Source organism: Tyto alba, unplaced genomic scaffold, assembly GCF_018691265.1.
Source record: "Tyto alba isolate M040663 unplaced genomic scaffold, T.alba_DEE_v4.0 Super-Scaffold_16, whole genome shotgun sequence".
In the NCBI taxonomy this organism is placed as follows: Eukaryota; Metazoa; Chordata; class Aves; order Strigiformes; family Tytonidae; genus Tyto; species Tyto alba.
The window spans coordinates 28,065,548-28,088,561 of NW_024881278.1; the positions used below are offsets into that span (position 1 = coordinate 28,065,548).

Below are 23,014 nucleotides of genomic sequence, written 5' to 3' on the forward strand. Positions count from 1 at the left end.
CAATGCACAGAGGAGACACTCCTCCTCTGCCTGCTCAGCCCAGACTGACAGCTCACCTCCAGTCCTGAACAGTAACATGGGGCTTTCAATAGCTTCCCAAAACACACAAGGTACCCGCATTCCATTTCATCCTCTGCCTGGGCAGCTTCAAACAGCATTTCAAGCCCATCCAAAGAGCATCCTGAAAGAACAAACAACACTCCTATCAAAGACACAATTATGTATAAAAATACCTGTGTCGAGTTTTTTTTGTTTTGTTTGGTTGGAGGTTTTTTGGTGGTGGTGGTTGTTGTCATCCTTTTATTTGTTTGTTTTAAATCAGAGGCTGAATCTCAGCATTCCTCTCTCTCAGCTGAAAATAACCACTGCACCACATGGTCCCTCATCCTGGCCTGCCTGCCCTCATGCCTTTTTCTTTCTCTTTCACACACCCACACAGCTTCAGAAGGAGGGGTTGGCTGTGCTTAATCCCACAGCAGCCTATAATAGCACAGGGCACTAATCACCACCACCCGCACTCCTCTCATTCTTAAAGCCTGCTCTTGCTAGGTCAAGGAAGAAAGGATAAGCATATTCAACTCCTGAAGAAGGTTTCAAAATGCAGATTCCAAAATACCGAATGCTTCTGCCCAGAGTCTCAGATTAGACATTTTAAAGAACAAAACCAAAACTGACTTGAGGCATATTCCTGCTTCTCAGTACTTCTGTTAACTAGGCACAGGCAGCTCCCAGTTCAGCTGACTTATCGTTTCACAAATTGTTCCAAATACGTAAACTGTCTGAACAGGCAGGATAATTCAGCCCTGACCACAAGGGTTTCCACTCCCGGACCAAACATCCCAGACCTGCCCTGGGATGCTCTGTTACTGCTTTGAAACTAAGCAGTTTTCTCTTCCCGTCCCTAAAATTTTTGTTTTGACAAGGTGCATTTCAAGGAAAATAAGATCTCTTGGCTCCTATAATTTTCTGGATCAAGGCAAAGTATTTGGTATTCAGAGGCACAGATGTTAAAGCAAACTTTTTGAACACCTAAATCAACTTGCATAGCATATACTCTCAGAATCAAAGGAATAAAGTACAGCCTAATATTTCAGTGTGCTACAAAATTAAGGATGATCGTCTAGAGACATAAATGAATAAAAATCAAACTCCTGTAGGTCAGGTAGGATCAACTGAAAATGTAGTACAAACCTATGTTCTAGGGGTTATTCTATTGTTTCCATCTTCAATGATGGATGGACCTGGGACAAGAACAGTTACCTGAAGTTTTTCTGCCCCGTGAAGAGGCAGACTTTCCCAGCCTGGAAATAGGTTTTCTCTTTGGTCACTGTAGGACCCATGAATTTGTAATGCTTATCATTGAAGCAGACACATATTTAGATTGACAGCTGTTCTTACCAGAAAATGTTATTTTCATTACAATGTCTTTCTTCTGTTCTGGTAAATGTTCCTGTCAAGGATGTATTACATGAGCCAGTCAAACACGACAGAAGAAACTACTAGAACCTATGCAGAGAGACAGAAGTAAAAAGCAAAATTCAAAACCAACTATAACTCCCAAAACTCTTGGAGAGCAGAAAGCAACACCACAATTTTACTGTGAGACATAGTGTGCCAGCACTCCTGAAAATTGAGTTATCATTGGACTCTTGTACAAGGAAATTTTACCGTGCATTGCAAATCTAGACACAAGCTTTGTGAAGTGCTCTTTAGAAGAGGACTTTTGTTGACGCAGTTATACAACAGAGCAAGCAACACAGCAGAACAAAGAGTTTAAATTGCATTTTTAGACAGATACAAAAGGTGTAGCACTAGAAACACTATGGAAGGAACAAAAACAAAGTTAAGCAGTGTTGTGGGTACAGGGGAAGCCACAAAGGTGAAGATGAGAAGAACGCTTCAGATCTACCCTCACAGATTTATAAACAAAATGCAGCCTGTACTACTGGAAGAGGAACTTGACATTTCATTTAAAATGTAACAACACAGAATCATAGAATGGTTTGCCTTGGAAAGCACCTTTAAAGATCACCTAGTCCCAACCCCCCTGCCATGGGTAGGGACACCTTCCCCCAGCCCAGGTTGCTCAAAGCCCCGTCCAACCTGGCCTGGAACCCTTCCAGGGAGGGGGCAGCCACAGCTGCTCTGGGCACCCCAGACCAGCGCCTCACCACCCTCACAGGAAAGAATTCCTTCCTTATATCTAACACAATTCCACCCTTTTAGTTTAAAATACCTTGTCCTGTCACACTATAAGCCCTAGCTAAAAAGTCTCTCCATCTTTCTTATACACCCCCTTTAAGTATTGAAAGGCCACAGTAACATCTCCCCAAAGCCTTCTCTCCTCCAGGCTGAACTACCCAAGCACTCTTGGCCTTTCTTCATAAGAGAAGTGTTCCAGCTCTTGGATTGTTTTCATGGCCCTCCTCTGGATCCACTCTAACAAGTCCATGTCCTTCTTTTGTTGGGAGCCCCAGAGCTGGACGAGAGCAGAGCAGAGGGGGAGGATCCCTCCCTCAACCTGCTGGCCACACTTCTCTTGGTGCAGCCCAGGATGTGGTTGGCTTTCTGAGCTGCAAGCATACATCACTGGGTCTTACCCAATTTTTCATTCACCAGTATCCCCAAGTCCTTCTCTGCAGGGATGCTCTCAATCATTTGATCACCCAGTCTGGACTGATACTGATGATTGCTCTGATCCAGGTGCAGGACCTTGCACTTGGCTTTGTTGAATGTAATGAAATTTATATAGGTCCACTTCTCAAGCCTGTCAAAGTCCCTCTCGACCGCATCCCTTCTTTCCAGCAAACCAACCACACTACTCGACGTAGTGCCACCCACAAACTTGCCAAGGGTGTGCTCAATCCCACTATGTCATTAATAAAGATATTTAACAGCACCGGTCCCAGTACAGACCCCTGAGGGACATCGCTATCATGTACTATCACAATGGAGCACAGGGACACATAGGTCTGAAAAAATAGAGGAGGTTTAGGGTGTAATCCAGGTGCCTAATCACAGACACCAACTGTCCCTCTCAACATGCATAAGTGCCTTGCTTTGTCTCCTGCCACAGCTGGAGAGAGGTTCAGGTTTCCCCTTCACCCTAAATTGCATCTGCTAGTCCCACACGGGGGTCCTGAATACTGCAGGAAGTTTTGAGCAGAACTAGCTGCCTACATTTGGACAACTGACATCCTGAAGGTCTCTGAGACACTGAAGCAAAACAAAGCAAAGAACATCTGTCAAAGCTGGACTTTTGGCTCCTCTTGCTGTGGTTTAAAATACAATTAGTTAAGCTGGTTCTTTATGATTTATGGAACAACATTCATTTAAAAGGAACTGTTTCTTAAGCTTGTAACTGACTAGCTTCTCTGTAACAACCAGCAATGGTTCAGTCTCAGAGCTGGCTGAGCAGAGAGACAGACAGAGCCTGCAGTCCCACTGAGCCAGGGAATTGCAACATTTGAGTTTCCAAGCACAAAAAATAAATAAAGAGGATTTCACCAAAAAAAAAAAAAAAAAAAAAAGTAATTTTCATCACAATCGCAGGGACTGAGTGAACATCACTTCACTGTAAATAACCTGTATTTTCACTAGGCAAGAAAAACTCTAAATCTTTTCACCTTTCATACCATGGTGTCCCAAGGGAGTTAAGCTCTCCCAGCTTTTCAAATGACTATTTAACAGTCACTCTTCTTAAAGAGCCAAGATGCTGAATCAGAAGGCAAGGTATAGAAAGTTAGCTATTTTTCCCAGGATGACAAATCCTGCAGCAATGTAAACCTGGTCACTGGTTTGTCATCTCAACACCACAGTCCCTGCAATAAGCTCAATAACAAGAAAAAAACACAAATCAATCAGACATATTAACTTTTGTAGACCTTTCTCTCAGTGAATGCATTACCATTTACATTTTTTATTTTTAAACAAACTTAGTTCTCCAGTTTTAACAAAAAAAAGCAAAAAAAACAAAAAAAACACCAACAATTATTTGATAGAAAAACAATCACCACAAAGCTATTTAAAAAACAATACCACACACAAAACCAAAAACTTCAGTATATAATTTCATGAGTTCTGCATCTACTGCTGTTTCGAGATTGTTAGAGAAGAATGCAATCGAATCTGTATGGCTTTTATAGTTCTAGTTGAGGGCATTAGTTTATTTTGGTTTTAACTAATGTGAAGTAACTCACTCAGCAGCTCACTGCCACAGTAGCTCAAGGGCCACTGTTCCATTACCTGCCATATTGCTCTTTCCTGCCTACCCATCCCCTGCTCAAGGCAGTTATATATAGCACCTTTGCAAACTGCTAGCATTTTCATCAACAGTTATGACGTATTTGAAAACATAGCATACAAGAGAAGTTCTACCAGTTAAGCTAATTCTCCAGGCATCATCTGTTTTCCTTCCAAACATTAAATAAAAGACAATGCAGAGGCACACCTTTGCATAACACAGTGACAGGTCAGAACCTCTACAATAATATCATCATAGTATTGTATCATATACAGTAGAGCTCACATTTGCTTGGTTGGATGCAGTGTAGTATTTTTACAGACTGCATATAATCTTATACTTTTCAGCATTCAACCCACACAGTGGTCAGGTGTTACATTCCAAGGGCTTGATTTGTCAAAAACAAGACAGGAGCAATGTTGCATAAAGGCTAGAGTCTTAACTCAGTCGAATATGGATAAACATTAAAATGAGCAAAACCACCAACAGGAAAAAAAAAGAGTAATAAGACAAATTAAAAATATGTACTGAGATACTACCCAGGGACTGCACTCTGCTCATGTGAAACACAGAAGACAGGTTGACAAGCAAGGACCAAATCAACATGCCTTAAATTAAGCTCACATTGGATAATCCTGTTGTTCTATCCAAAGTTTGAGGGGAAGATCTTGTAGTCCCTGAACATTAAAATCAATATGGGGCACAAGCTAGAAGAAAAAAATCTGGCACCACACTCTACTGCAGCAGCATCCTCAGAGCTGTGCTTGCAGGCAAAGGGAGCCAGATGACAATACCACTTCCACAGACCACCCAAACATGGAACTTGTATTCCTGCCTTCATTCCACCGCTCACGTCCTTCTCTTTCTACCTTCTTTTAAAATGGAACTTAGAAGAGTTTAACTTCCCTATACCGGGTTGCCTTTTTTTTTGGCAGCCTTTAAGCTGAGAGGCAATTTAAAGATTCATCTTAACCTGTCAACAGCCTGCTATATTTGTGAGGTGTTGGTAGCTAAGACTGTATGGCCATCTTTCTCCAGAAGTGATGTTACAAGCAAGAGTCGACAGCAGATATGAGTGCACCACAATGTTTGCTTTCGCTTCTGGTTTTACATTTGCTTTTATTTGCAGAGGGAAATTCAACTTCCTTGAAAGCCAAAATAAAACATCCCCAACCTGAAACCTAAATTTTCTGCTTTCTCATTCTCTGAGGCCAGTCAGCACCATCATCTCCAATATTTAAAATTACAGTCAGACAGAATGCATCTAGTTGCAGGACACAGGAATGAAAGCCATTAAAACCAGAAGCTTTCATTAACATATTAATTGACATTAGCTTTTTTTTTTTTTTTTTTTTTTTGGTATCATTTGTACAGAATTGATGCTTTTAGAGATTTCCATAGGACTAAGCAGGCTGAAGACTTTGAAATCAAGGAACTCCAAACAATTCTTAGCTGTTCAGTATTTCATCATAACATGATGTTACCACCTTTGACTGAAATGATTTGGACGGTCAATAATATCCTCCCCGCTTTACACAAGTAAAAGCATTTGTCAAATTTATCCAGAACAGACTTACTTCCCAGTTCTCCTACTGTCCCTCTCAGCCAGGGAAGCAAACTACAGAAATATGGGCAAGTCAAGCTGAATCACAGACTTTCCTTACTCTAGGACTGAAAAGCAACTTATGAACCTGTCCTGGGTTTGAGTGAGTGGTGTTTTTTTTTTTTTTCGTATCAGGGGAAGGGGCTACAGAGGCAGCCCCCTGTGAGAAGCTTCTTGAAGCTCCCTCAGCTCCGAGTCGGCCCCACCTCTGCACCAAGGGTAAGCCAGTCAGCTGCGCCTCTGCGATAGCGTATTTAAGAAGGGACGTGGGTGAGGAGAAGTCAGACTCATGAGGAAGAGTTGTGGCAGCTGCGTGAACACCAAGGTCAGTGGAGGAACGGAGGAAGAAAGGAGGTGGGAAGCGTGCCAGAGCAGAGACCCCCCTGTATCCTGCGGTAAAACGGCAGGGCAGCCACCCATGAAGGTCTGTGGTGGAGCAGACACTGATTTATGGCCTGGGAAGGGCCCCTCATGGCCGATCAAGATGACAGTGCCCGAAGAAGGTCAGGGCCTTGTGGGAAGATGCAGCCCCCACTGTTGTAATTCAGCGCTGGGAGGATTGCAGCATGCAGGGGTGTCCCACGCTGGAGCAGCTCAGGAAGGGCTGCAGCCCATGGGAGGGACTCCAGTTGGAGAAAGTTGGTGTCGCACGCCAGAGCAGCGTGGGGAACGCTGCGGCCCACGTGAGGGACTCACGTCAATCAAAGTTTGTGGAGGACTGTCTCCTGTGAGAGTGAGACCACACTGGAGCAGAGGGAAGAAGTTCCCCCTAGCCAAAAGACCGAAGAAGCAGCAGCACTGACTGCACCCCCCATTCCCTGCCCCCTGTGCCACTGTGGAGAGGAGGTAGAGATATCAGGAGCCGAGCTGAGCCTGGGAAGAAGGGTGGGGTGAGGGTGTTCTCAACATGTGGCAATGCCTCTCACTGTCCTACTCTTAAGTGTTGTTGTTAGTGTCTGTAATAAATGTGTTCTTTTTTTTCCTTCACCTGATGAGTCTGCCTTTTGCCCAGGACCACAATGGCTGATTTGCCCCTCCCTGTCCTATCTCAAATCCCAAGTTTGGCTTATTTTTCCCTTCTCATTGCTGGGGGGGAAGGGAGGAGTAAGCAGCTGTGTGGTGCTCAGTTGCCCTCTGAGCTCAAACCATGACAGAACCACACTATCACTACAGAAATCAGATCAGGCTTTCCCTCAATTCTGAATTAGTCTACCACAACGGCTCTTTCATAAAGTAGACTGTAGTTTCGTAATTTCTGAAGCACAGCAGAATAAAAATGCAAGAGTTGCCAAGTGTTACAGCAAGCAAATGGGTGACCAAGACACAAATAGACACTGGGAGTTCTACCTTCTAGTTCCCCGAGGAGATGACAATACTATCGATTCTCTGAAGTTAGTACCATGACAGCTGCATGTGTAGATGATACAGAAGTTAACAACATTAAAAATCCTTCTGTATGATTAATCCCAAGATCTTGCTTCAGTATACCTTCTCCTTGAGCCCAGAGGACGTTGTAGTTTAAGAATTTTAATAAAAAAAAATCCTCAAACATTTCTATCAGTAGTCAATATCGGGCCAGTTTATCAGACATTCTACACTGAGAGTCTCTCAAATGCAGAACAGCAATTTTCCCAATTCCCAGTCTGAGCATTTTGATTAGGCAAGAAATAAAATGAGTAAGTAGCCTGCATCCCATTTCAGTATTATGCATCCATTAGCTCACTGTTCTCCTTATTCCTCTACATTCTTACCTCTGTTGCATCAGCCTGGCATTCATAGTATTCAGATACTAATACTCAGTCCCTCTTCTGCCCAGAGGTCCTGGGCCTGACTGTACAAACTGAATCTGTAGCAAAGGGTCTATGCATTAGTTCTGCAAGGCAATCCCACATGCTACCATACTTCTGCCTCCCAACGTAGCACAACAGAGGAGCTCAAATACAAGATGTAACCTCTAGTTTTTCAGAAGTTTATCCCTACCCCATCCTCAGGCCAACTCTAGCAGACTTCAATCCTTGTCAGTTGGAGTCTCGCAACATCATTTTCCCAATACGTGAGAAATCGGTGGATTTTCTTCATTCAGAATCCTTACCAGCCCCAGCGTCACATCTCATTTTTTTATTTCTGGCAAATACCACAGCCTTCAGCCCTGCAGGTCTGGAACTGGCTGTTGCCACAGCAAACACAGTCATAACTCTCTACAAATATCAGCCTGCCTCCTCCTCAGTCCTTATTTCCTTTCTATCTCTCATAGAGGTAATGGAATAGAGGTTTGTGGCTTAAGCTACAGAAGTAAAATTCAGCTGTGTTGATGTTAAAGCTTAGTAGACTTACATTTCTTACCAAACTTCTTTGGCGAGATCTTCAAAAGAAAGGGGAAAAGTGAGCAACAGAGGAAGACTGCTGTTTGGGCAGCAAGCACAATGGTTTTCACAAAGCAAGAGATAATCTAAAGCCCAAGAGCAGGGTGAAACAACTTCAGAAGCCAAGTGAAGAAAAACATGCAGAGAGCTTCAAGAAAGCTGGCCAGCCTGGACAAATGGAAACACAGAAGAGCGAGCTGCCCTTCCAATCAAGTCTCAAACCTTTAACAAAATTAAAATATTAAGTTGTGCACAAAGCTTCCCCTCCCCCCAATTCCAAGGTTCAAAGCAATGAGGGAAGCAGTGACCATGGAATAATAAAGTTGAAAATGGATAGGTCACTTAAAGGAATTAAAATCATTCCATTAGTTCCATGTTAGTAGTTTCAGAGCTACATATTTTCCATCTGGCATTAACTTTATATCAAGCAGCACTTGTAGGAACAGAATAGATTCACAGAGAAGAGGCTAGAGAAAAAAACTTTTGGACTTAAATAGCAGTGGCTTTAATTGACATGTCTTTTCTGAGGAAAAGTTTGCTCTCTGAAATCACTTGCTCTGCAAAGTATCTTTATGTTTTACATCTCAGTTCATCCTTAAGAGGTATTTCTGGAGCACAGAGTCATCTTACAGCATAACTTTCAGCATTTAAAACAGCATAAACCAGCACTGCTGTTGAAATAAGTGGTTTCTCTGTCCCCAAAGAAAAGCTGTGATTTCCTCCCCTCTTTTCCTTATGCCACCACACCACAAGCTGGACAGGCAAACTCTCCAGAGTAAAATTAAACAGGCAAAATGTTTAAGAGGATAAGAGTCACTGTGAAGTAGAAACAAAAGCAGCACAGCTCACAGTGAGGTATGAGAATGATCTTAATTAGCCACCATCTTAGAACTAAGAGTAACCTAATATGGATGCCACTATCTGTATAAAAATATTAAGATAGGAGTTAAATGTTTATTGCTCACAAAGAAGCAAAGACCTGAGGACTTCAGCTATTGGAGAAATAGCCCTTAAGGTCTCTTTATCTACGCTCATTACTAGATGAGTCATGATTTTTCACCTTTTGCCACCAAAAATGGTACATGGCAACCATGGTGACCTTGAGGCCAGAAGGATCCACGATGTTAATCTCAATTTCCTGCACAGCACCTTCTAGAGCCCCACACTAATGCATCCATCTCACACACGGTAGCTTAACCAGAAAACACCACTCAATCACACATCTAATCTTGATTTGAGGACTCCAAGTGACAGAGAATCCACTGCATCCTTACACTAGCTGCTACTGTGGTTGATTATCCTCAGTATTGAATTCCACACTTATTTCTGGTCTGAGTGGAACTAACCATGTAAATAAATTTCCTTAAAAGGAATCACCTCGCAAAACATGAAGTATGTCACAATAGTTTTAACTAATAAAATGGGACTGATGTAGTTAAAAATACAACCAATTCAATTTTCTCTAGATAATCGATTGGTTAGTATTTGTGATGTTAGAATATTTTTTCAGCCTTTTAACAACACTGTCGGATAAGTATCAGATTAAACAGTTAATAGTTACTACTGAAAGCAAACACGATTTGAATTTTTCATAGTATTGCTACCGTACGGTACTGTGCTAACTCTCGGCTCTGGGGCCCTGTGGAGGAGAGGCCAGACTCCTCCACCCCACTGCTGTTATGACCGAGTTTCTGACAAAGGAGCCAGTTGTCCTTTAGCCCCAGGTGCCACAGGCTTTTCAGATACTTTAACCTTCATTAGCATTTTTTAAATGGTTGGTTTGTACTTGTTGCCATCAGCTTCCTTACCATTTTGTTTTACATCATTGCTGCAGTTTTTATAGCCACCACTTCCATTTCTTACAAGAGTTGTTTAAGTTGTTGCAAAAGACAACTATGCAGCTGGAGATACTATCAGCATCTCCAACACCTCAAAGTTAAAAGTACTTGTAGCCTTTATATGATAATTTTTTCCTTTCACATCTTTTTTACTCTTTCAGCTTTGCAGCTGCAGATGGTAGTTTACATTTATTTCTTCTTTTCCAATTAGAAGGAATGGATTGAGTAAACAAGTCAAAATCTGTAGATGGAAGTTCTGCAGTATCAGGGCTGTAGATCACACCTGCTTCTACAGATTGGTAAAAGGTTTCATGCCTGACTTACCTTGCCCAAATAATAAGTCAGTTCCTCACATCTAGCAAAGTAGCATGCTGACGTACTACAGACAGTCCTTCCACCTCAGGTATCTTTTTGCTTTAGCAGCGTATATTTTTAGGACAGAAAAGTTCACTGAAACATTGAAGTTTAAAATAGGTATATTAGCAACTGTACGTGAAAATTCTGCTCAAACATCACACCAGCCATGTGCACATGTGTGCACATACACACATCCCTCATATTTCCAAAGTACCCAGAGAATACTGCATTACATGTCCTTTGCCTTTTTCTTTTCTTGCCATCTTCTTCCTCTTACTGGGTGTACATGGAATCTACGAAGACGTGACTGAAAGCACAGGACCTTAACTGGATTTACAGTATGGAAGCATTAATAGTGTCCATTCACTTTCTTACTTTAATTATTGGATTCTGCCTAAATTTCTCAGCTTTTTTTTTTTTTTTTTAAAACACACATACACCCATGTATAGTGCTTAAGTTTTACTTTGTATGTTATAGAAATGCAGCAAATCTCAACCTAAGATTAGTATCTCGAAAGCTGTCCGAGATGTTCATGAACTTTTATTAGAAAAGCACCTTTTAAAAGAAACATACTATCACAGCTTCTCTCTGGGTCTTATTACTCCATCACACCTGGATCTCAGACTGAAAGCAATCACCAGTATTCCTTAAAAAAAAAAAAAAAAAAACAAAAACAACAACAACAACAAAAAACACAACAAAACCCAACCCACAAAATAAACTAATTTATTCTTCATCACGAAGTAATAAAATCACAAATTAAAAGCCCTATGAAGGTCAGTAGATCAGACAGACCTTTAAGACTGACACGTGGTACATTCATACCACAGAATATGCTGCAATGATTTTACCTAGTGAGCCAAACATTCTTATTACCCATGTAGAATTAAAAGTACTAAGTGGAAATGAAAGACAGGTCAGCTTTGATTATATTCATAAAGCCCATAACCAAAATCAGGCTAGAAACGTCAGGTACATGAAAAACCTTGTGCTCCAACAACCTGCAGGAACAGATTCCATTCAGGTCACTGTAAGTTTCATCCTCCTCCTTTATGGCAACCAAAATTTATTCAGATGCTGCAAATAAGTCTTCATGAATTCAAACCTCTCTCAACATACTTTACACAGTAGTTTCCAATTACTAAAATGAGCAAGTTATGAATTCACTGAAGTTTCATCCTTTGTACTTCCTACATCAAAAATGAAGGCTCATTTAGCTATACAGTCTTTTTTTTAAAAAAAAGAGAAAGAAAAAAGGACCTTTTTTAAAACTTTTCAAGAACAAAAGAAATATCAATGCTTATCACTACAACTTAGCAAGGCTCCAGTTGAGTACAGGATCTCATGAATCCTATCACTATACAAACAAGTGTTTCAGGAGGAAAAAAAAAAAAAAAAAAAAATCATAAAAACCTCAGTCTTAACTGGAGTTGTTCAGAAGTGTCCATTTTAGAGAATTCAAGGAAAGAAACAAAACAATTGAAAAATGCAGCAACTCACTATATGGAGGACAGGAAATCGGCTTGGGCCAGAGCTGGGATGTGCTCCCTGAAGGAGCCCATTAAATGAGCAGCTTGGGCAACCAGACAAACATACAGCAGACTGGCCAGCTTGTCTGCTTTGTTTCTACCAAAACTTTTAATGGAAAGGACACTAACCCACAGAATATTTCTCTTGTCAGATTACTTGGACCAGAAATGGTCAAAAAATTAAGGCGGCACCGGAGTGAAGGAAAAGACAGATGAGAGGGGAAAGAAGGCTAAAGAGAAAGTGATTTAGTCAAGACCAAAGTAGGCTGACACTTTCCATTCCCAACTGTTCAAATAGTTTATTTTCCAGTTTGGATCATAAAACTAAAAAAAAAAAAAAAGACAAGCACTGCAAAATAAGCATACAGCAGTGAGTCCAAATGGTAGTGGAAATTGAATATTTCCATGTCGGCTGCCTGTCATCCCATACTTGACAGTGTTCCAAGCTTGCTACAAATTTGCTATGAAATGATCTTCTCATTTCCCAGTGACAAAATGTGCTGCCCATGCTACCTTTCAAGAAACACCTTTCTTCTGTGCTGATCCCAGCTGTCCATTGAGCAGGATACAGACACTTTGAACAGTGTAATAAATCTGTTTATCTCCAGAGCTTGATTTTGCTCCAAATATTTCCAGCATGACAAAAATAGGGGAAAGAGAAGAGTAAGAACAGCTATAAATTAAAAACAAACCAAAAAACTCCAGAGGCCATAAAGTAGCATCAACATAAAGATCATAAACTCAGGTGCAATTTGGGGACAAGAGAAAGTATTTGGAATTCAGGATTTTTATGCAAGTTCTTCCTAGCACACTAACTGGAAATTTAAGTTTCTCTTGATCAGCCAGTACATAGGTTTGTCTCTCTCCCTCCTCTTCCTTAAGTACAGGCATATTCATTAATTACTTGAACGTATGAATTTACTTAATGCTTTATTTAAGCATTACGCCAAGCAGCTCAGATAGAATGGCAAAGCCAAGATTAAAGAATACCATAAGTCTTTCTGAGGAAGAAAAACTATAGAGTATTTTCGAAGACAACAGGGGACAGCACAGAGCAAAGATTAAAGTCAGGCTGTGAAACAAGTTGCTGAACCCAAGGAGAATTCTACAAGCAAGGGGCAATACAAGGGAGAGACATGAAGGAAACTAATTATTGAAAGCTTGAGCAAGTAGAAAGTTAACCTCATGAACTATAAAGGATGTTTACATTAGCTTTGTTCTCTCAATATTACAGCCTTTAATCTCCTTAAGTAATGTGTGTAGCACTGACTGACAGCTTAGTTTGTTATTAAGTGCTTGGCTCTAAAGAGTATACTCTTTAGTAGTACAAATAGTCTTATTGATTAAGATGCCTACCGTGCAGCTGTAACCCCTCCTCCCCCCACAATCAATTATACAGGAACCAAAAACTCTTTCAGAAAAACATAGCCCTTCAACCCCAACTCAATATAAAAAAAGATTTGTACTCTACTGCTTTATGTAGCTATTACAGATATTTCTGAGGCATCTATGAGTATCCAAGCACACAGACTTCATAAATTAAGTGCATGCAGAGGAACACTCATCACTGCCACTCCTTCCCCAAAACAGGTATTTGGAAGGGGTCATATTACTGCATGGATTATAGCAACATGCACATGTGGTCACCCTACCTTGTTATTAATAGTGAGAGTGACAACCACTCCTACTTTCTATGCAAAATGCAAGACAACACCACATCTCTAGTGACATTAGGGCATATGAGGCAGGCTGTTCCTGTCCTAGAGGTTGGTGTTATCTTCAAACTTCTTGCTTCCTACTCAAATTTCATCTACTGAAACAGAGTGAAAAATTCAACTGTTGATGCCTAGATTCTCACCCTGTCCAAAAGGCGCAGAATTTGGATTTCTGTGTACAAAACTGACAGGTACCTCACCCTGCCATCCTATTCCAGCTCCCAAAAGGCTCACCAAGTCTGAACAACAAAAAGATCAAATTGGGATGAGTTAATTAATTTCATTAAGTAGTAACTTGAATTGAGCATTCTGTAACTTGTAAACCAAGTCTTTTGAAAGTTTCCCGGTTTTCCCCCTCCAATTCAACATAAAGACACCTGATGCTTCTGTGCCCCCAACCTTTTCTGTATGTCAAAATGTCTTACAGCAACTCTGCAGTAGCTTCTGTACAGCATTCTAGACATGTCAGAGGAGCAAAGTTATCAATTTCCATCTTGAAGAAAATCTACTGCATTGCCAAGAGTATGTGCATGTCAGGAAATTAACCTTAGAATAGAAGTCTGCAGGTATCAGGTATGTCAGTCTCTCCCAGAAGGTCTAAAAGGCAATAATCACTGCTTTTTCATACCACAGCTTAGTAGTCACATCAACCCCATACTTCCAAATTCCTACCAGGCACACGCAGAAGCAGAAAACTAGACCCAAAATGTCCTTCAAAGGCTTCTGCCATTACTTTTCCTGCAATAGCTGTGTTAGTCTCCTTTATCCGAGGGAGCAAAAAAAAAAATCTGCTGGGCTGCTGACAGCACATATGGCACACTGTGCCTAGGATTTATCTTCCACTCCACAAAAAAAGCTAAGAAAAAGCCAAATATCACAGAAGGAAGTGAGACAAAAGTCAAGAGAAAGCTAGCCTAATGTCTCCAAACCCTCCCCAAAGATGGGGCTTTAGAGATGAACTGCAGCACAGAACACAATCTTTAGCCACATCCACCAGGACTCCTGCTAACATGCATACCAAATACCTTTTTCCTATGCTTTGTGTGTCCGTGGCCTCAAATCTAACAACTAGCTTAAAAACAAAGTCTCCCCATCTAACTGAGCACAGACCCTTTGACCCTTTCTCTCTCCATTAAAAGCTGACTATGTCATCCTGAAAAAAGAAAAGATTTGGTGATGAGAACTCTGCAATTGCAGGGACATACCATACCCGCTCACCTACTATCCTCCTAATGCCCTATACAGTGACAGCCAACTCCAAAGAAAAAAAAAAAAAGGACGTTCTACAATGCTGTGGAAGTTCAGTTCTGGTTTAGGGTGATATTTTGGTTTTGGATTTTTGAAGGTAGGAACAGGTTCTGACACCCATCAAGGTAACATGGTAATCCTCTGATTTATTTGCTCTAAGAGATTCTTAGAGGCCTGAGTCACGCTTGCTGCTGTTAAGTCATCCATTTAGCATCCCTCCTTTATTCCCACCAGTCACACCCTACGTGGTCATGCAGTCCAATTCCATTTGTTTTATGAGGACTTTTTTCAGACACCAAGACAGACTGAACTGATGAAAGAGATGAGCAAATGCAAAATTTGACTCAATTCTGGTCACATTAAAAACTAACTGCAATGAAGCAACTGTAATATGCTTTGAGCAAAAAATCATTTTTCAGTTTCCAGAATGAAACAATACATAAGGATGAATATAGCATCCAGGAGATGCTGGGCAATACCATGAGCGGTGTTGATATCTACACAGCAGAAAGGTAGTAGGAATAATAGCAAATGGAAGAATAAGACAGTTGTTTCCTATGGGAAGGAAACACATAGAAGTTTGTTGATAGCAGAATTTAGAGGAAAAGGAAAATTGGTTCTACATATCCTGAAACATCCAGAGTCTGATTTTAAGAGGTGCAATCCACATACTCCTCCTTTGGAAGGAGTTTTGTATGTCTCCCTTGATTGCCAGAGCTCAGTAGACAGCATGGTAAAGCTTGGTTATGGCGTCAACTACTATGCCTCGACTTGCTTCAACACTTAAGACATGCTCACAAGTAGCTGGACCAGCTTTCAAAGCACCAGAGAAATACGCATTATGAACAGAGACAGAACACTCAGGAGGCAGCTCAGCCGAGCCTCTCGTCTGCATTTGGCTTGTCCACACGTAAGAACAAGTCACAGCCTAAACTACTCATGCTACCACAAAAACATGCTCTGGTGTAGGACGACTGTTCCATAAGCTTCTGTCAAGCACCGAAGATGTTTGCAATGCAAAAGTCTCAGTGACTACCATTCTTCCCATTTAGAGAAGGTGCTGTTTTCCTCCAGGCTGGTCACAGAACTGTTTTGGTTTACCTGATGCCAGGCATTTCAGTGTGGCTCAGTTTTCAGACTGATGTGCTGACCTGCACCAAACTGCAGATGTCAGAGGGGTTACTAAAACGTCCTACTCAGAAATGCAAGTCTTAAAGGCAGCAAGATTTCAGAGATTGTCCTACGCAGATATGTCCATAAACCCCCCCCCTCCTGTTTGCCCTGAAGACATTAAGTCTAACAAATTGGCAAAAGACTGCTTCAGGGGGCAGGGGGGGAGGTAGAAATATAGTTTTACAGAGGGGGCAGAGAAAAATCAGCCTAAACAATGGTAAGAGGCAGGAGCAGGTCAGCAGACAACATGCCCTAAATATAGCAAAATTTAGATGGCAAGCTAACTCATGTTCACTCATCCTTTAAGGAAACAGGAGGTAGTAAAGAAGGCAGGACACCAAAAGTGCCACAAGCTTCTCAACTGTGCTCAGGGAGTTTATAGTCTAATATTTACAGAAGGTTCTTCCACAAAGATCTTGACTTTTTAGCTACTTCTAAGGCACAGTCAGAAAGCAGGTCCACTTTCCTGAACCTCTTCCATAGCACAGCAGAGAAAGTGCATAGGATCAGCAACAGAGCAAGGAGAAGGGCAGCAGAAAAGAACAGCAAAACTGCACATTAAGACAAGAATGCAAGTTTCAAAAATTACCCTCAAGGCATCAGAGAAGGCACTGGGAGAGTGGCAGGACACATGCATAAGCGAGACAAGGCAAGAGCCAAGTAAGAGAATGCAGATGAACTCAATGGACAGAAGAGCACAAGACGGAAAAATACAGTAATTGGGAAAGCTAGCATAAAACAATTCAGGAAAAAGATGTTGAGAGGGCGAACTAACAATGAAATGCAATCAATGCAAGAAAAATAGCAGTCAATATGAGACTGCACTAAGATGGCAGTCCATTAACAATCAATTATAGTGAGACAACAATAAGATGTAGTCAGTAAAATGACCAGCTGAAGGAACTACTCTTTTCCACATATGTAAACTATAATTTCCTCTACCTAGTTACCATTTTTTCGTTGTTCATTCAATTAAATGAAATCTGTGTCTATTCTATACATAGTTGCACTATTTATGAGACTATTAAGAAGCCGTACTTGAACCTGGGGCAGGAGTTTGCTCACAAAGTTTTCGTGTTGGGAAAGATTCTTATGCTACCACATCTGCACTTAGCAAGCTGTATCAATTCATTCAAGTACATCGAAGGGCAGGGGTTGTTGCTTGTTTCTTTAAAGAAGATATAACTATAAAGATTAAAGGGAAGATAACTGGTAGTAACCCACTCATTTTTTCCACCACAACAATCTATCACACCATATTCCAGGAACACTGGCTGTAAGGCTTACTGAAGTCCTGATAAAACTGCTGGGAGTTTCCCTTTGCACGGGTCCACAGCAGAGTCATCTACTTTCCTTCAGCAATGGAAGAGGTGGACCTTCCATGCTTATGCTTACAAACCAGAGATGCTGCTGCTGCAGCTTTTCCTGGAGATTCTCCGATTTGTGAAGATCGACAAACATTTCACAAGCTCCTCCATGTTCACACTGAAGGATCACTGGAATGCAGCAGATCATAGGCCAGTGTGGCTGCAATTCATAAACACCAGTTTCCAACACTGAGCAAAAAGAGGCCTCAAAGAACAATATTCAGCCACCAGCATCAAACCTATGCTGACCAATCATAAATTCAAATTTGCTGCATTTTGTATTAAAACTATCACATTTGAAGGGGCTACCTTCCATTTGGAATGCTAGAGATCCCTAGATACTGTTCACCCTATCCCTCTTTGATGGAAAGCACTAGAACTAAGCATTAATCTTGGTCTTTTCTTGGGTAGCTAGGTTAGGAAGATTTGATTTAATTAAAGGAGTTCCTGCCTGATGTTTTAATTCAGCCTTGCAAGAAGACAACATTGTAGGGCTTAAATAGAAAGTCTCTTATCTACTGAGCAGACAACTTTTTTTCCACAGCAAAGACGTATCTGCTATTGCGTAAACTTACTTTTGTTAAGACACAAACTAATAGAACTGATGCACCGCGCCAAGGAAACTTGAGCAGACAGCCTTGGCGGCAGTACATACACTGGTTTACCACAGAGGAAGAAATACAAAAGCTTTTAATGAAAGAAGCCAAACACAAAGTTAATAGCTTTCATTTCACTACAGCATTGCAGAAGGAAACAATCAGTTTTCCAAAGGACTTCTCCAAGCTATAAGTTAGCGAAGGCTCTGTGATTTCAGAGATAACAGCTCCTCCTGGTTTGTCCTCTCAAGCAACTGGCGATCTATCAGTGCAGCAAATTAAAGCTCAATTTAGTTTGACAAGCTAACAGAAACAGGATATGACACAATACCTTTCAAAATCTGTTTGATAACCAGAAGAAAACTGTTTATACTTTGTCTATCAGACCCAGTTTCAGTGAACTCTATTGCAGCTGTAGAGCTACAACTTCTGGAGCGCAGAAATTTTAGTTTTACAAAGCTCCATCACTTCTGTCCCTTTGAGAACATGAATTTTTCTTTTTGCAAAAAAGCACTACACAAGCTTCACTGCTGGTACAGCTATGAACCACATCCTTCCATGCCCAGCTGCAACTGTCTACACTTTACCTCAAATACTTTTGTCCAAACTCTTTCAGACTGCTGCCTAGTCTGGGGGGGTGGGGTGGGGTGCAGTAATGGCACTAGAAATATTGGGAAGGTAGAAAGATTTGTCAGCTTAAACTTGCCTGAACCAGACATGAGGGCTTTAAAACAATGCCGAGGTCCGAGTCATTGATCTGCTGTGTGAAATACAGCCCTTTCCTTGGCTCGTGGAGTTCTGATATCCTAGTCTCCTTAAACCCTAAATGTTCTTTCCCCCCCATATAGTTAAGGTTTGTGATATTATAACAAGTAAATCAGTATCTTCTTTTTGGCTTGTATAATCAGATTTTGCTGTGTTAGGCCATCTGGCTTTATAGCACATGCACTGTCACTAGCTTTATGTTTCCAGAAAATTAGAGTTGTTTCTAAAAAAAAAAAAAAAAAAACAAAACAAAACGCAAAACAAACAAAAAACCCACAGCACCCCCAAATTATTTTATGAATACACAAAGGTTTTAGTCATTTGGGACAGCAATTTAATATGTATTAATTCAGATGATTGTACTATTAAGTAATTCAGAGTTTTACACCATACTAATATAGTCATGAATTTAAGTGGCCTATAAATATTAAGTTTTTAGGAACCTGGTCATATTCCTGGGCAAGAAGCCCTACCTAGACGCCAGCCAAGTATCCTTTGATAATAACTACAGCAAGGTGGCACAGTGTCAGACCTTGTCTGTTCACCCTTTCCTCCACTGCTTTCTACGCCACTGCCAGTACATGCTGCTGAGACATGAAAACCAGCTCTATGCAAGCTTTTGGGTGCAGAAAATGGAGAAAGAAAAGGAGTAACTCAGAACTTCCAACCAACCGAAGTACAGAGGGATTTTTGCCCAGATGAATGCCCATCTAATCAAGATGCAGTCCAAACCCCATCCTTGCTTCTGCGTGGAGTCACTAGTTTCCAGGTCACTTTTCTAGTTGTTTCTCAGCCAAGCTCTACAGCCATTTTCCCACCCTCATGACTTCTAAAAAACACAAATCCACAGGACAGTGGCAGTCAGGAGCCTTAGCTCAGTTCTCTCAGCATTAGGGCACATAAAAGAAGACAAGAAGTCAAAACAGGCATGGTCCTGCAAACTTGTGCTGGGTCATTCAAACGCACATGGACTTCTGTGTTGTCAAGGGCAGAGCACATCAGACTAAGGAGGCATTCAAAATCATCCCCCCACATCGCATCTTTTCATCATGGCTTAGCAGGGTTCAAAGCTAGCACTCTCAGAGACAAATACCTGATCCTAAATAACCATGGTTAAAGCAGCAGATGCTGCAGAAGTAGAAGTAGCCACCGCAGGCTTCAGAAGGGTGAGCAAGTAGCAGTAACTATGTGCCCCTAACACCTGCAACCTAAGAAGTCATGCTGACTATGGGTTTAGAGAACAGACTAGCAACTGTATCTAAATAAGCCTGAATGACACAATAGTAATTGAGAGTTCCAATAACATACACATACCTAAATACTCATATGCTCTAATTAACCTTGATCTTGATACCAGTACCTTTCTATTTCCATACAAGAGCACTTCAGAAATAAGAGCTGAGGAGAGCAAAAAGTCTGTAAGCATTCCACCGAATTCAACCGCTTGTACTTCCACCCAAGAGCCTGTATGATTCACATTTTGGCCTGGGGAACAAGAGCACCAGAGTAGTTTGAAGAACAGAACCCCCAGTTAAGAACTGTGGCACAGCTCCTGTCTGCTTTGCACTGACATTTAAACTACTCGCTTCAAGATTATCTTATCAAACCTTCGAGCATATACCCTACATGGAAAACTGGGATGTGAAATCCAAATCCAAGAGAAAACTGGATAGTTGGGAACCAGCAGTCCGCTGCACATCAGTTCTGTCAGCAGCAGGACATCGCTGCTCAAGACCAAGCAGGGAGAGGACACCAGTTTGTCATCAGTAATAAGATTCTGCAATGCAGCCATGTGCTACCAGCTCTTGGTCATTTTACTACCCTCAATGCAGTAAAGAAGATCTAGAGAGTTATTAAGCAATTTCCAGCCACCCTGCATTTAAGCTGATGGCAAGTAAGCAGCAGCACCTCAAATAAGAGCTCTGGACTTAAATTTTTCTTACTTCTGTGTACATTCTCAACTTTCTCTTCTCCCTCCCCTTTCCTTCTTGTTTGAGGGGCTGTGGGGAGAGAGAGGGAAGGTCAGAGTACCAATAAAATACTTCGTCCCCCAACTCAGTATCAAATCATTCTACCATCCTCTCACACCTGGCTTGCCCATTTAAACCAGAAGACCTTGCAGCTGATTGTTATCACCTAGATTTTACTACCTACTCGTGCCTAAGCAGTGCTAGTTTCAGTTCACTTTAAATACTACCTTTAACACTGTTGTGAACTGAACCTGAGAAAAGACTCCCGGCAGCAAAAGTTCCACGCTACTGTATACTTAGGACTGAGCGGAGTATTTTGAACGTTTTCTCAGCATACAGCAAGCACAATCACTGCTCTAGACAAGTTGTCAGATAAGACCCTCTAGTGTCAGAACAGGCTATAAAAAGTACTCGGTTTATTGCAAGACTGAAGTCAAAGGGTGACCACAGCATTGAGGTCAGCGAAACCCCTTCTCACCTCCCCCAGTTCTGCATCCCACTAAAGGAGACCCCTCTGCCAGGAAAGGTGCTTCACTTCGACTCTCTGCCTCTGGCAGCCCCATCTGTAGTTTGCTCAGCGGCACAAGCTCAAAGCCTCTTGGTGCCTCACCCTGTCCAGTAACCAGCACCCCCACGGACAGAGGCCCCCCAGCCTCTCTGGGCTCCCCTCTTCAGTGTTTGATCATCTTCACAATGAAGAGATTTTCCTCACTGGAATTTTCCCTGATGCAACTTGTGCCTGTTGCTTCTTTAAGGGCCCCGATATCCGTATCCAGGAAAACCAAAACCGAATCACACTTTGTTCCCTCCCCCCCAGGCCCCCCCCGCCGCTGTGTGCGCTTCCCAGCGCGGCTCCCGTCCGAGCAGCCCCACGGCGCCCACGGGTCCCGCGGAGAGGGGAAACCCCGCGGCCTCATTAATTTTACGGGGGCGCTGCCAGAGGAAGCGCAAGAGTAATTCTCCCGATGTTTTGGGGAGGGCAGAGCTGGGCCGGTCCTGCCCGCCACCCCCTGCTCGCTCCATCCATCCATCCATCCATCCATCCATCCATCCATCCATCCATCCATCCATCCATCCATCCATCCATCCATCCATCCATCCATGTAAGGGGCTTTCCCACCCGCGCCCCCCTCGACACTCCGCCGCCACCCCCTCCGCTCTGTTTTTCCCACGGCCCTACATTTATTTCACATGACGAACGAGCCCGTTATTTCCGGGGGGGGGGAGCGTTACCTCGAGGGCAACGTCCCCATAGCAGCAGCGTCTCCGTTCCTTTCCTCCCCTCCCTTCGCCTTAAACCCAAACTCGCCCCACGACACCCTCCGCGGGGGCGCACGAGCTGCACGGTGGCCCACGCGCGGAACGCCTCCGCCGCGCACCGACCCCGCGGCCGTTTCTCCCGCTCGCCAGCGTTGGCGTGAGCACCCAAAAAGTACCGCTCTGTAACTTCGCGCTTGTCCTCGAAGCGCACCCGGGCACCGGCAGCCGCGCCCGGCAGCTCCCCCCCGCGTCCCGCTCCGACGAAAACCGCGGCGGAGAGCGGCCCCCGCACCCACCGCCGGGGGGGGGGGGGGGGGGGCTGAGGGGAACGGGGTAACCTCGGGCGCGGCCGCGCAAGTTGAGCGGACGGCGCCGGCAGCGGCGCGGCACTCACCGGCCTGACGGGGAGGGACCTTCCCGCGGCCGCCAGCAGCAGGAGGAGAGCGAAGCCGAGCGGAGAGAGGGGCATGTCCGGGGCGGGCCCCCCCCCGCCATGCGCGGGGGCCCGGCGAGGCTCCGGCTCCCGCTCCCCGCGGAGGCTCCGCGGCGGCGGGCGGCAGCGCGGCGGCGGCTCCGGCGGCAGCTTTTGTAGCGGCGGCGGAGGCGGGGCCGGGGCCGGGGCCGGGGCCGGGGCCGGGGCCGGGGCCGGCCCAGGTGCGGCCCGGCGGGGCCGGGGAGCGGGAGCTGCCGGCGGCGGGGGCTCCGCGGTGCGCAGCGCGGACGGGCTGGCTGCTGGTGTCGTCAGCGCGAAGGGCTGTTTCGGGGAGGGCAAGGCAAAAAAAAAAAAAAAAAAAAAAAAAAATGAATCCGAGAAAGTGGCTTTGCAATCCCATCCCTCCGGCTTTTCAACTTACTTTTAATTTTATTTTATTTTTTTTTTTTCTTTTTACTCCGACTTCGTCCAGGCTTGGGCGTCTTGCTGGCCTTCGTGCTGTTCGTGACGTCCAAGTTTTATTAGTTTTTAATACCAGTAAATGCAATTACCC

General features: G+C 43.1%; 1 protein-coding gene across 1 annotated transcript in view; it reads right to left on the bottom strand.

The window, feature by feature from the left end:
* The window catches only part of GLP1R (glucagon like peptide 1 receptor), a 91,287-nt gene extending 68,725 nt beyond the window's left edge, over nt 1–22,562 (bottom strand). The window contains exon 1 of the mRNA XM_042789707.1: nt 22,423–22,562. Coding sequence (XP_042645641.1) covers nt 22,423–22,497 — 75 coding nt within the window. The 5' untranslated portion in view covers nt 22,498–22,562. The remainder of the gene's footprint in view (nt 1–22,422) is intronic.
* Nucleotides 22,563–23,014: the final 452 nt, after the last annotated feature.